The sequence below is a fragment of the Bos mutus genome, chromosome 17, assembly GCF_027580195.1.
Source record: "Bos mutus isolate GX-2022 chromosome 17, NWIPB_WYAK_1.1, whole genome shotgun sequence".
NCBI classification, from domain to species: Eukaryota; Metazoa; Chordata; class Mammalia; order Artiodactyla; family Bovidae; genus Bos; species Bos mutus.
The window spans coordinates 11,340,437-11,354,545 of NC_091633.1; the positions used below are offsets into that span (position 1 = coordinate 11,340,437).

At 49.8% G+C, this 14,109-nt stretch overlaps 1 protein-coding gene across 1 annotated transcript in view; it reads right to left on the reverse strand.

Moving 5' to 3' along the window:
* TPCN1 (two pore segment channel 1) overlaps nt 1–12,075 on the reverse strand; it is a 40,441-nt gene extending 28,366 nt beyond the window's left edge. Inside the window, 2 exon segments of the mRNA XM_070386070.1 lie at nt 4,015–4,142; nt 11,818–12,075. Coding sequence (XP_070242171.1) covers nt 4,015–4,142; nt 11,818–11,947 — 258 coding nt within the window. The 5' untranslated portion in view covers nt 11,948–12,075.
* Nucleotides 12,076–14,109: the final 2,034 nt, after the last annotated feature.

Below are 14,109 nucleotides of genomic sequence, written 5' to 3' on the forward strand. Positions count from 1 at the left end.
GTGGGATGAGGCCACATGCAACCATCCTCATAAACCCTTGTTCTGGCAAAAGTGAAACTAACACATGCGTGCCCGGTGATTCCTCCAGAAGTTACAAAGCCAGGTTAACAGGAAGAAGTGTCTCTGGGCCAGGTGGCACATGGTGCCATGGAAGGAGCTCTGGCCAGTGGGCTCCTGTGCTAGCTGGAGGTGGCTTCAGCTCGCCAAGCTTGTTACAGAGAACTGGGAGAGCAAGAGATATAGTCAAGACCTCAGTTGGCAGTGTCTGGTGCACACAGTGGGCGTTTAATAGATGTTTGGTAAGATGAAGCATTTCTGCAAGAGATCATTCTCCAGGCGCCTGTTAGGCCGAGGACTGTCCAGTAGCTGGGAGTCGGCTGGGAGCTCTGACCTTGGCTGTGGTTTGCAGCGGAACTTCAAGCGAGTCACTTCCCTGAAGCCGGATACATCACTATCCTCATGATCAAAAAAAAATAAAAGGCAAACCACAGACTCGACAGGGCAGGGAACAAACATCCTGGAGTCACACGGTGGGTGAGCTGGGCAAGCCTCGCTCCCCGTCCTGTGATCTGTGCCGGCTGTGGTTTTCACCACCACCGCCCTGGCCACAGGGGTCGCACATGGTTGCCTGGGGAGCTTCTGGCTTGGACTTCTAGAAAATGCAATTCTCGGGTAATTTCTTCCAACAGGTAGCCAGGGATGAAGGTCTGGCAAGAGGAAACCACTGACATGGAGCTCTCAAATCTGACCTCGGGGACTTGGAATTGCCTCAGGGCAGATGGACGGAGAAGGCAATGGCAACCCACTCCAGTACTCTTGCCTGGAAAATCCCATGGACCGAGCCTGGTAGGCTGCAGTCCACGGGGTCACTAAGAGTTGGACACGACTGAGCGACTTCACTTTTACTTTTCCCTTTCATGCATTAGAGAAGGAAATGGCAACCCACTCCAGTGTTCTTGCCTGGAGAATCCCAGGGATGGGGGAGCCTGGTGGGCTGCCATCTATGGGGTCACACAGAGTCGGACACGACTGAAGCGACTTAGCAGCAGCAGCAGCAGGGCAGATGGAAGATGAGGCCTTCCCCAGCAAGGACCAAGTGAAATAGGATCTGGGTCCCTATCCTGACTCCGATGCTAAGGCTTCCCAGGTGGTGCGGTGGTAAAGAATCACCTGCCAATGTTGAAGACGCAAAAAACCTGGGTTCGATCCCTGGGTTGGGAAGGTCCTCTGGAGGAGGAAATGGCAACCCACTCCAGTACTCTTGCCTGAAAAATCCCAAGGACAGAGGAGCCTAGTGGGCTACAGTCCATGGGGTCGCAAAGAGTCGGACATGACTGAGCACGTGTGCACTAAGAACACTTGCCTTATTTCCTAGAGGCTGATCACGAACTAGGAAATTTTATGATTAGGAAAAATAAGAAGCCAGGCCAGCGGTATGTGACTTCCAGGCCTTTAATCTCTGCTCCCTGGGGCAGAAGTCCACAAAGAAAACTAGGAGGGTCTTGGAGGCAACAGGAGCTCCGAGCACACGGCTCCTGTGGGTGAGTGAGTTAACAGGTAAATTTAGGAAGAGAGGAAACCACAGGCACCAGATAGCCGCAGAACAGCGAGGGGCCAGTCACCCAAGCACACTAACAAGCTGGCTCAGGGGCTGTGCTGCAGCCCCTCCGCAAGCACGGAAACAGCTATCGGACGCCTGCTAACACCGTCCTCCAAGCCAGAAACCGCTGTCCATGGGGATCCAAGCTCTGCTTTTAGTTTTAATTTTACAAGAGGATGCATCTTTTTGTAAAAAAGAAAAAAAATTCAAGTAATACACAAAATTATAAGGTAGTAAAAATTCCATCAGCCAAAAATAATCACCTTTAATATTCTGACAAATAAGTTTCCAGATGTGAATGGGTATCTGTGCATACATAGACACACATTACATAAAGTTATATATAACTTATATATTAGAAGTCACCATATGATACCTTCTGTTCTGTAACCTCTTTTCCCCTAAAGACATGGCCCATTTTTGAGTGACTACATGAGGTCAGGTACAGAAATGTGGCTACCACGTAGAGAAGAAAGAACATCATTCGGAGGCTGGATGGACACGGTTTAAATCCAAGCTTGGCAGTTTACCAGCTGGCTGGCTTTGGACTCACTAGCCCCCGGGAGTCTCAGGTGTATGAACTGGGAGATGACCAAACTGCTGGTAAGATTGTTAGAGAGATCAGCAAGTACATACTTAACTTAGTCTTTTTTTGGTATATAGATCCATTTGTATTATTTTTTAGATTCCACTTAGAAGTTATATAATATTTCTCTTTCTCTAGCTGACTTTCTTCACTTAGTAATATTCTCTAGGTCTATCCACACTATGGCACATGGCAACATTTCGTTCTTTATTATGGCTGAGTAATATTCCACTGCTCATATATGTGTGTGTATGTATTATATACCACATCTTCTCAAATCAATTGTCTGTTGAGGGGCACTTGGTTGTTGGGTTGTCTCCATGCCTTGGCTATTGTAAATAGTGCTACTATAAACACTGAGGTACACACACCTTTTTGAATTAGAGGGTTTTTTTTCCTCCAAATATATGTCCTGGAGTGGGATTGCTGGATCATATAGTAGCTCTATTTTTAGTTTTTTTAAGACACTTACATACTGTTTTCCTTAATGTCTGTACCAATTTACATTCCCACCAAAAGTGTAGGAGAGTTCCCTTTCCCCCACATCTTCTCCAGCATTTATTATTTGATGATAGCCATTTTTATTACTAATGTTCTCACCTGCTTAAGGAAAGAGGCAATTACCAAGCAGTGATTCTAATTCTGTATTCTGATCCATCCTGGCCTCTTATCTAGCACCTGTTCAACCTTAGAGAGGGTGACAGTGTATAGAGTGATCCTGCAACATCAACAGGCATGCCCAAGCTTGCTAAAATCTCCCAAAAACATTTCTACTTAACCTGAATAATTTCTGCCTTAACCTGAATCAAAACCCATTCCTTGAGAAGTACAGCCATAAAACGTGAGAAACACACAGACACCTGAACAGCTATCAAATAAGTATCTGAATTTCATTAAATTTTCTTTGAAAATAGAAAAGCAAATACTTAAAAGGGAGAGCTGCTTCAAAGAAAAAAAAGATTAGGGGAAAGTGATCATTCAAATGAACTTAAGAAAAATCCCATTTCCTCACCCAAATCCTTATTCAATGTTGAAATTTCAGCAGAAGCTGAAATCTTATAGTGACAAAAATGACAAGATTAAGGTGAAAATGCCATAGACAGTGAGATTAGCAGTTAACAGGCAATATTCCCTTTTGAGAGTATTCAATACTGTATACCAAAGGCCCTAAAAAATGTCGATTCCTTCGACCCACTGATTCTACTTCTTGGAGTGTTTCCTAATAAAATAATCCTCGATATTAAAGAGAAAAAGAGAGAAATAGCTGAAGACATAGATTGTCCTCATATTATAATTTATAACAGGGAAATGCATAATATACAGTAAGGGAAATATAAAAAGAGAAAATATCCAACCTTATCAGGATAGTTAAATAAATTAAGATACACTTACCAGACAGAATTATAAAGAATTTAAAATTTGTTTAAAAACAAAAACCAAGCATGGAATAGCAAATATGAAAGCAGCAGCAGGAGAAACAGGAAGAATAAACATCTCCAGACCCTGCACACTGAGTCAGCTGGACTCAGCAGATAGACGAGTTCCCTCCTGAGAACCAGCCTCTCCAGAAGAGGGAGCAGGGCAGGGGGCAGCCAAATGGACAGACTAGAGAACCTGGGGGCAGGCAGGGCCACACACCGGGTCCTGGGAACAAGCCCACGGGCACAGCCAGCTTGGCTCTCCCGGTGTGATCTTATGAAATGAGAAGCTCACACATGGAGCACCAAAGCCAGAAGTGGATTTCTGGGCATGCATCCAACAGAGCCTGGCTCCCCGTCTCCACCAACACGTGGCAAGAAGGGCCAGGTGCTGCCCGGGAGATACTCACCTGGAGGTAGATTGCTGCCTCTTGATAATTCATCTCCCAGTCATGTCCAGTGGGGCTGGAGGGGGAGTTCTCACCCTCTAAGCTCAGACTGGGGGCCTGGGAGTCGTGGACGGTATATTTGCCTCCATCTGCAAGAGGAGATTCACTTACAACCCAGGTTTGAGAGAATAAAAAGACACCATTCACCAGAGAGAAGGCTGGCAGTTATTCACCTGCTCTCACTCATATCCTATTATATAAGTCAACACCCCCTTATATATACTTGGGCTTCCTGGTGGCTCAGGCGGTAAAAAATCCGCCTGCAATGCAAGAGACCTGGGGTCGATCCCTGGGTTGTGAAGATCCCCTGGAGGAGGGCATGGCAACCCACTCCAGTATTCTTGCCTGGAGAATCCCCATGGTCAGAGGAGCCTGGCAGGCTACAGTCCATGGGGTCACAAACAGTCAGACACAATGGAGTGACTAAGCACACATAAGTCTACACATGCCCGTGTATTAGGTTGGCTGAAAAGGCCATTCGGGTAACGTATTTTGGCAAAAACCAAATGACCTTTTTGGCCAACCCAATACTAACGACAGCAAGAATAGTATGTCTAGCAAAAATGTTCTTCCGACATGGATGGACCTGGAGGGTATTACGCTGAGTGAGATAAATCAGAAAGACAAATACTGTTATGAGATCACTTATGTGTGGAACCTTAAAACTAAAACAAACTAGTGAATACAACAACACAGACAGACTCATAGATACAGAGAACGAACTAGTGGTTTCTATGGGGAGAGGGAAGGGGGAGGGGCAAGATGGGGGAGGGGATTAAGAGGTACAAATGACTATGGATAAAATAAATAAACTACAAGGACATATTGTGCAGCAAAGGAATATTTTATAAATTAAAAGGAGCATAACCTTTAAAAATTGTGAATCACTATATTATACACCTGAAACATACAATGTTGTGTACCAACCATACCTCAATTAAATTTTTCTTTCTCCTGTTAAGAAAGCAAGTATAAAAAAAGCACACAGCCAATGCTATCATTTGCGTAAATAAGGGAAAAAAACAAGAAAGCACAGAGATATCTACTTATCTTAACGGAAGAAATAGGAAGAATAAATTAGAACTTGATGAAACTGATTACCCACAATGGATGGAGAGAACGGGGTGGAAGTCGCTCAGAGGGAGTGATCTTTTTGATGACTTTTGACTTGTAGAAGCATGTTAATATACTGCCTTGTCAGAAAAATAAAAATAACTGGATTTGTTGCCTGGTGCAGGGTCATCCGTGGCTCTTCCCTGCTGAGACCCATGCCCTTTCCTTCTGGTAACTCAGTCCTGTCTGTCTGAGTGTCCGCTCCCTACTTTTTGTCCTTATTCTTCGGCTCTGGCCACTTCCACCCCTGGCAGCTGATCCAGTGCAATGAGATCCCCTCAACACCCGCCCCAGCCTGCCCCTGTCTTACCCCAGACAGGTATTGGTTCAGCCAATGGTGCTGACCGAAGTCTAGCCAACGAACCTAGAACTTCTCCAGGACCAGTTTAGAAAGGTGTGTGTGTGTGTGTGTGTGTGGAGGGATTGGGGAGCTCTTTCCCTATTGCTGCTGGAGGCTGCTTCTGCCACCAAGTGGGGAAGACCTGCCTGAGTTACACCCCTGGGATCGAGCTATGCCTGAAATTTACCTCAGAGCATTTCCAAAATCTGAGCCCACAAAGATCCTTTTATACCTAAGCCTCTTTGAGTTGGGCTTGTCACAGCACTCAAGTATGTCCACTGATATATGCCATGGCATGGAGAAACAAGTCTTAGCTTTTTTTTTTTTTTTCCCACTGTTTATTTATTTTGCTGCAATGGGTCTCAGTTGTGGCACTTGGGATTTTTAGCTGTGCCATGCGGGATCTAGTTCCCCAAGCAGGGATGGAACCTGGGCCCCCTGCATTGGGAGCTAGGAGTCTTAGCCACTGCACCTCCAGGGAAGTCCCATGGATGGACACTTAGACCATTGCCAATGCTTGGCTATTTCAAATGAAGCTGTTATGAACATTCATGTACAGGACTTGTAGGTGTAGGTGGATGTAGGTGTTCATTTCTTGGGGGTAAATACCAAGGGGTGAAATAGCTAGATCACCCATTTAACTTTTTACGAAACTACCAAACTGTTTTCCAAAGTGGTTGTACCGTTCTACACTCCCATTCGCAGTAAATGAGAGTTCTAGGTCTTCCACTTCCCCACCACCAACTGATACACTCACTGCTTTAAGTCTTGAAGGTGAAGGTGAAGTCACTCAGTCGTGTCCAACTCTTTGTGACCCCGTGGACTGTAGCCTATCGGGCTTCTCCGTCCATGGGATTCTCCAGGCAAGAATACTGGAGTGGGTTACCATTTCCTTCTCCAGGGGATCTTCCCTACCCAGGGATAGAACCCAGGTCTCCGCATTGGAGGTAGATGCTTTAACCTCTGAGCCACCAGGGAAGTAACCGCTTTAAGTCTTAATTATCCTAAAATATTGTGATGTTACTGCATTGTTTTAATTCCAATGCTTTTAATTTGGATTTCCTCAGAGACTAATAAGGTTGAGCATCTTTCCATATGCTTAGTTGCCATTTGTACAACTTAATTGAAGTGTCTCCAACTCTTACCTGTTTATTACATTATTTTCTTTTTTAAAATTTTGAGTCACATATATGCATATATATAATGCAGTCTATAAATATACAAATGTTTGTCTCTGATTATAATATCCATTCCAGTTTTGATTATTTCCTTGGATTAGTGATTATTATAGCTTTATCCATTCTTTTAATCTCTTTGTGTCTTTTTATTTAAACTTTGTTTCCTATAGGCAGCATATAGTTTGGTCTTGCTTCTTTCCTCCAGTTTGAAAAACTCTGCCTTTTAATTGGAGTATTTAGATTATTTACATTTAATGTAATTACTAATATGGTTAGGCTTAAATATATCATCTTGCAATTTACAGCATGTTTATCCCACCTGTTCTTTGTTCTCTTGCCTTTCTCCTCCAAGACACTTCAATTAAGTACCTTCCTGAGGTCATGCAGTCAGTGAGAAGCAGGGCTTGGATACCAAATTAGGCTGGTTAGCTCCTAATTGGTAGGTTGCATGCCTCTCAAGGGGCTTCCCAGGTGGCGCTAGCAGTAAAAAACCCGCCTGCCAATGCAGGAGATATAAGAGATGCGCGTTCGATCCCTGGGTTGGGAAGATCCCCTGGAGGAGGGCACAGCAACCCACTCCAGTGCTCTTGCCTGGAGAAACCCCGTGGTCAGAGGAGCCTGGCAGGCTACAGTCCACAGGGTCACCAAGAATCAGACAAGACTGAAGTGCCTTTGCACGCATGCAAGCATGCCTCTCAAGAACTGGAGGCCCAGAAAGGAGGATAAGCCATGGCTGAAAGGATTAAAAATACGGCAGCTATTCCATCACATCTGACTGCAGCCAGCCCTTCTCATTCTGGTCTTGCTCTCCCAACGCCAGGATCTCCTAACTCTGATCCCTGTGCCCATTTCTGAAAGAACTGAGCCCCAGGTGGAGCCTGGGGAAGGTCAAAACCACCTTCTTCCACCCGCTTTCATGGATCAGGGAAGCGTGAGCCCAAACGTGACTCCTGAGCAGGAGAAACACAGGCAGGCAGCTGGCTGGCGCTGGGATCTCGGGTGCCTGTGCTGAATCCTCCATGCCCTCCACACAGCAGGAGCCGGCGCCTGGGACACAGCAGTCCTACGTAAAGAGTGGTGCTGGTGCGGGGTGGGTGGCAATGGCTGGCACAGATGGCAGGGGACATTAGTGCCACTTTCCCAGCCTGAGCTAGACAGAAACATCTGCGTGAGCCCCTGCCTCGGAGATCCCCCAGTGTGAGCCTTCCCAGCACTTCCTCTCATGTGTGTGTGTTGGGGCGAGGAGGCGGGGGGGCGGTTATCAAAGCAAATTGAGCTACCCGTGGGCCAGCCCTGCTACAACTGGTGCAGACCCCAGCCGCCTGGATCCTGCTGACTACCAGAAGCCTTCTACCAAGGCTGCCGTGGTGCAAGGAGAGGGTGACAAGGGTCTTTCTTAGCACACGTGTCTCACCCCCACCCTAACGAACCTCAGCCCTACAAATCTATGTAGCCCAGACCTCATCAATTCGGCTTCTGCTGAAATAACAAACACACTTCCAGGGCATATTCTGTGTGCCAGGCTACTCTCAGCATGATGTATGTATCACTGTAAATTTCATCCTCATAATAACATCCATTACTGTGTCCATTTTACAGGTGAGATACAGGAAGCCCAGAGAGACCTGTGAACTCACCCAGGCTTCACACATTTAGAAGGTCAGCAGGGTCTATGCTGAGAATCCCCTGCTTAACCAAAGTGCAGGGACTGCAAAGAGACCAAACCAGTCCATCCTAAAGGAAATCAACCCTGAGTGTTCATTGGAAGGACAGATGCTGAAGCTGAAGCCGACTCACTGGAAAAGACCCTGATGCTGGGAAAGATTGAAGGCAGGGGGAGAAGGGGGCAGCAAAAGATGAAATGGTTGAAGAGACAGCATCACAGACTCACTGGACGTGAATCTGAGCAAACTCCAGGACATAGTAGAGGACAGGGAAGCCTGCAATGCTATAGTCCACCAGGTCGCAAAGAGTCGGATACGGCTTTGTGACTGAACAAATGGACTATGGGGTTTCCCTCCATGGACTCTGGAGGACTTTCTGCTGTCCATCATAGAAGGATGAGTGTCAGGTCCAGGGTCTTAGAAAGGATGATGCTTAGGTCTGCAATGGGTTGGAGAGACCATTTAATTGAATGCCCATCTCTTAGAGATGGAGGTCACGGCAGAGAGTGTACCTGTGTACCAGGGCTGATCCATCAGAGAGCCAGCTCTAGCACCCGGGCCTCCTGGCCGCCTGTCTAGAGGTCTCCCCACCACAGACTCTGGTCACTCAGCCCTCACTAGAGTAATGTGGATGGTGGTCTGCCACAGGGTGACCACTGCTGTGTGCAGCCCTGAGTGACACAAACCAAAGAGAAAAGTGACTGGGCCTCCACAGATCATCATTCCCATGGGCCAGAGCCCTTGGGATGTGCCGGTGAGGGCCACGAGTGACTGGCGGACAGGCGGAAGGTCTTGGCCAGCTGGGAGTGTCTTTCTTGACCTACAAGTGCTGAACAGAACGACTGTACCTTGGCTTCCCACGTGGTACTAGTAAAGAACCCGCCTGCCAATGCAGGAGATGCAAGAGATGCAGGTTCAAGCTCTGGGTCAGGAAGATCCCCTGGAGGAGGAAAAGGCAACCCACTCCAGTACGCCTGCCTGGGAAATCCCATGGGCAGAGGAACCTGGCGGGCTACAGTCCATGGGGGTCACAAAGAGTCAGACGCGACTGAGCACAGTACAGGCAGAGAACCCCAGGGCAGGAGAGGCCCCAGGGATTCAGGAGGCTCATCCCCTCACGTCCCCCCTCATTCATCATGTGGAGTGACCCTCCCAGATACTGTCTGCACTTTCCCAGCCCCTCACCCCACCGGGCACCACCCCTATTGCTGGTCTGGCTCCCCGTCCTGGCCCTCTCTGCCCATCTCTTCTCTACACCGGTCAGAGAAATCCTTTGATGTGTGTATGCATGTGTTTTAAGTAAACTTTTTAGCTCAGTATAACAGTAATCCTTTAAAAACCTAAGCCAGGTGGTAGCGCTCCTCTGCCCCAAACATGCCACTGCCTCCAGCTCCTGAGAAAACTCGGAAGTCCTCCTCTGGGGGGAGCAGGTCCTAGGAAACCCGGTCTGAGGTCTCATCCCAGTCACCCCTCACGCCGGCCACGCCGGCCTCCTTGTCCTCCTGGGACAGGCCTGGAACGTTCTGCTAACGGCCTCTGCACTTGCTGTCCCCTCAGCCCTGTCCCCGGATCTTTGAACGGCTGGCCTGGTCACGTCTCCCAGGTGTCCACCTGAAGGTCATCTTACAGAGGCTGCCTCCGGCCTCCCCGGGCACACCGCCATGCCCCGGCCTCCTCACATGGCCTCCCGCTTCCTCCTGGGCTTCTATCGCCGTCTGGGAGAGGGGCACAGACTTAACTTGTGGGCCTGCCTGATGCCTGCTTCCCTGCCTAGAGTATCAGCTCCATGAACTCAGGGGCTTTTGTCTTGGTCACTGTGGTGTCCCCAGAGCCCAGAACAGGGCCAGGCGTGATGTGCAAAAGCTCCACACATATATCTGAACAGAAATGAAGTGAAAGATGCCCCAAAGATGACAGAAGCACACCCACCGTGGTGTGCAGACTTCGTCCAGAGCACAGTGGGGAGCACCCTCAGGTGGTAAGAAGGGGTATGACATGACCTCTCTGCCCTTTCCAAAAATCCTTCTTAGGAGGATTTGTGCAAGAGGGACGATTTTACACAAGAGTAATTCAGGCAGAACCTTCCAAAAGGGAAACAGGACTCAAAGAGCTGAAGAGACAGAACAGAGAGTCCTACCCTCCAGCGGGGAGGACTTTGTTCATTGCTTTTGATCAGTCAACCTTCCTCTTACTCAGAACACAGAACTTGGCTGGCTTTCCAGATGTAAAGCCTGAGTGCCTGTTGCTGACTGTGATTCGAGGACAGGGTTGAAAGGCCCTCGGTGACAAGGGCCACAGCAGGGAGTTTCAAGAAAGCCACAGGTGACTTCCAAGAGCCCCCCCTACCCCGCCACGTTCCAAGCAGGAGCAGCTGGGGAGCCACATTTAGGGATCACGTAAAGGGTGACATGGAAGGCAGGAGCCACGGTCTAGCCCACTCCTTGCACATGCAGTCTTCATTCAGAGGCGGTGGGCAGCCCAGCGGCCAAGACCGGAAGCATTTTCCCTGCGCTGCCAAGAGGAGGAGCTTGGGGACTGCGGGGTCTAATTCTTTTTTTTTTTTTAATATATTTATTTGGCTGCACGGGTTCTTAGTTCGTGGCGTGTGGGATCTAGTTCCCTGACCAGGGATGGAAGCCGGGGCTCCTGCAATGGGAGTCCAGAGCCACTGGACACCAGGGAAGTCACCTCTTTTGGAGGAGGGAAGGGGGGTTAACTACAGATTCCCTGCCCCGTTCTCCCACTTTCCAGGTTGGAGAAGTGGCCAAAGAAGCAATGGAAACCCTCCAGCCCCTAAGTGCTTTCTTGTTGAGGATGAGGGATGCTCAGAGGGTCGGCGGCCTCCCAAAAGGAAACATGGCTAGGGTAAAAGAGAGAAGAGGGGAGGGGGCTGGTGCAGGGGGCAGGTCAGAGGTCAGACTGTGGGCCTGTAGTTCAGATGGGGGGCACGCATCCAGCAGGCTTCCTCGGAGTGAACTCCACTGAAGCAGAAGGTGAGGCTGTACGGGAATCCCAGGGTCCCCTGACTGGTCACTACTGAGCATGATGCCCAGGGAATGGTCTGTCCCCGTGTCGCTGTGGAGGTCCCTGCATTACGCCCACTGAATCTGCTCCAGGTCACACCTGGGGAGCCTCAGACCCCGCTGACTGTGAGCACCCACTGCCCTGGCGACCTGGAGCCCAGCCCTGGTCTATTCCTATCCACCTGGGCTGAATCTGCACTTCCTGGGAGAAACAACGCCCTGCCCCCCCCACCAGGTCTCCACGTAAAAAGTGGGTGATGCAACTTTCAGGGCATCTCCTGCACAGGGAGAGACTGGACAAGGCCGTCTGGAGGGCTCTCATACAGCGCCCCGGGTCCACCCCGGCCTGCGATCAGGGACCCGCCCTCACACCAGTGATTAGAGACCCCGTAAGGATCAACATGTCCAATCTCTGATCCTGGTATCACCTTTGATGCCACACTCACCCACGGCCAGGTCAAGGCATACCACAAGGGCCCAGCTGGAGGAGACGGGATGACCTCTCATGGGGCTGTCAGGGAGCTGGCCCTCCGCTGCCTCCTCCAGGAAGATGATGGCTGGCCCTCGCCTCTGCATTTCCGCCTTTCCTGGGAGGCAGCTGGAAATGGGAGGAAAGAAGTGGGGGAACAAGATACACAGCAGCACAGGAGGGTGGGAGCGGCAGTCTTCTTGGCTAGCTCCTTGGCTCCTAGAAGCCAACCAGCTTCTCCGCTCCGGGGAGGTTTGAAAAGGGCCAGAGAAAGCTGAACACTCTTGGCAACCTGGAAGTTCCCACTCTGTGCCTCTGGGAAAAGTCACCCCCACCCCAGTCCCTGAAGAGAAAAACACTTTGTTCTGTACTCCGGGTGTCCTGGGCAAAGAGCTCTCCTGTAAAGCTGGTCTGCAGCCTTTTCAGGCCCCGCTGACCTTCGCCACTAAACATTTATGCAACACCTACTCCCAAACTCCCCTCCCTACATCCTGGCAATCAGCCTGGGGAGCCGAACGTGGAGAATAAGGAACAGAAAGAAAACGGCTGAACTGGCAGGCGGTGGAATACAAAACAGCGTAACTACAACCACAACAACAAAAGCTGCCTCCAAGTAGGAGAGGCGTTCCCCACACAGAGGACAGGCAGATAAACCAGGATGACCTGTTTGCACAGATGGTAACGCTTCCACCACGCTGATGTAACAGGGCCCAGACACTCCCTGCAAAACAGCTGGCGGCTTTGCATGCAGCCTCTCAAACGACCCTGCGGGGAATCCAAGGTTTCCGTTCGCTGGAGCACAGCGTGCAGCAGCATCGGGGTGGCTCTGGGTAAACAGAAACAGTTTCCATATGCCGGCTATAAAGCAGCACCAGGGTGGATGGGGAAAGGACGGGCGGGAACACAGGGCTTTTGTGACCCACCCCCAACATCCAGCAAGCGCAGGGTCCGCTAGGGCTGGGTAGGTCACTGGGGCCTTCCTTGGGGGCCTGGGCAAGAGGGTGCTTTGGATAAAAGGCATATGAGCTCCTCGTGGGAGGCAGCTCTGAGCAGAAAGGATGTGAGGCGGTGCCAGTTCTTTTGCAGGTTTACACTGAGGTCCCTCTCTCCTTTCAATCCTGTTCCTTTCATTCTCCTTCTCTTACATGTACATAACCTCATGCATTTCTGCCCACCCCCCACCCTTCTCTCTCTCTCTCACACACACACAGGCACGCATATACCATGCACATCCTCTTCAAGACAGAACGTAGCCCTGAGACTTCCCTGGTGGTTCAGGGGTTAAGACCCGTGCTCCCAAAGCAGGGGGGTCTGGATTCAACCCCTGGTCAGGGAACTAGATCCCACATGCCTCAACTAAGTATCCTGCATGGCACAACTCTAAGACCCAGCAGGGCCAAATTAAAAAAAAAAAAATTACATAACCCTGAACCCCCAAGTTCTCTCCCATTTGTGCCCCTCCCCACCCCTGGTTCACGATCTTAATCCCCAGAGGCTCAGCTTCTTCATCCATTAACCGGGACCTGTGCCAACTGTGCTCTCGGCATCTCAGAGAGAAATGCAAAAACCCACAAAGTGCCCAGAGCCCTCCAAACACTGGCGCCCACCAGAATGACAACGACCCATAGCCCAACCATCTGCCAGTGATCGCTGAGAGCCCCACTCCATGGGGAAAAAAAAAAAAGCTTAAAGAGGAGAGGAAAATCAACCCGAGTGGCACTGATGAATTTTCCAGGCACGCCGTTGCCACCCCGCTTCCGTGCAGACTCTTTAAAGGACCCCTGGATAAAAATCAGGCAAAAGACACCGTGCCAAAAGACAGCAGAGTGTGTATTTCCTTCTGCTCAGGCTTTCTTTGCTGGTGACTGACTGCACAATGGTGTGGGAGGTAGACCTGTGTCATCCAGGCATGTTAGGAAAGGCTGTGAACCTTGGCAGAACCCCGGGCTAATAGACCGACCTCCAGAAAGGCAAGAGCTGGCGCACGGCCCTCCCAGTTGAATCGCTGGCCTCAGGCCCAAACCTTGTCCTGCCAAAGGCTTTAGCCAGAGGAGGAAAGGAAAGATGAAAGGCTCACCCAGGCCGGTACTCGGTCAGGCACTGTTCTAGAAGGAGGAAGCCCTGGTTTGGAAGCAGCCAGGATTACACTCTGTGCCACCTCCAACTTTGTTTCCGGCCAGCTCACAGGGGCCTAAGTGGCCAAATCCAGGGGGATTCCCTGTAGATACACAAGGCCTGCCATGGAAGGGCGTGGAGCTGGTGAGAAAGT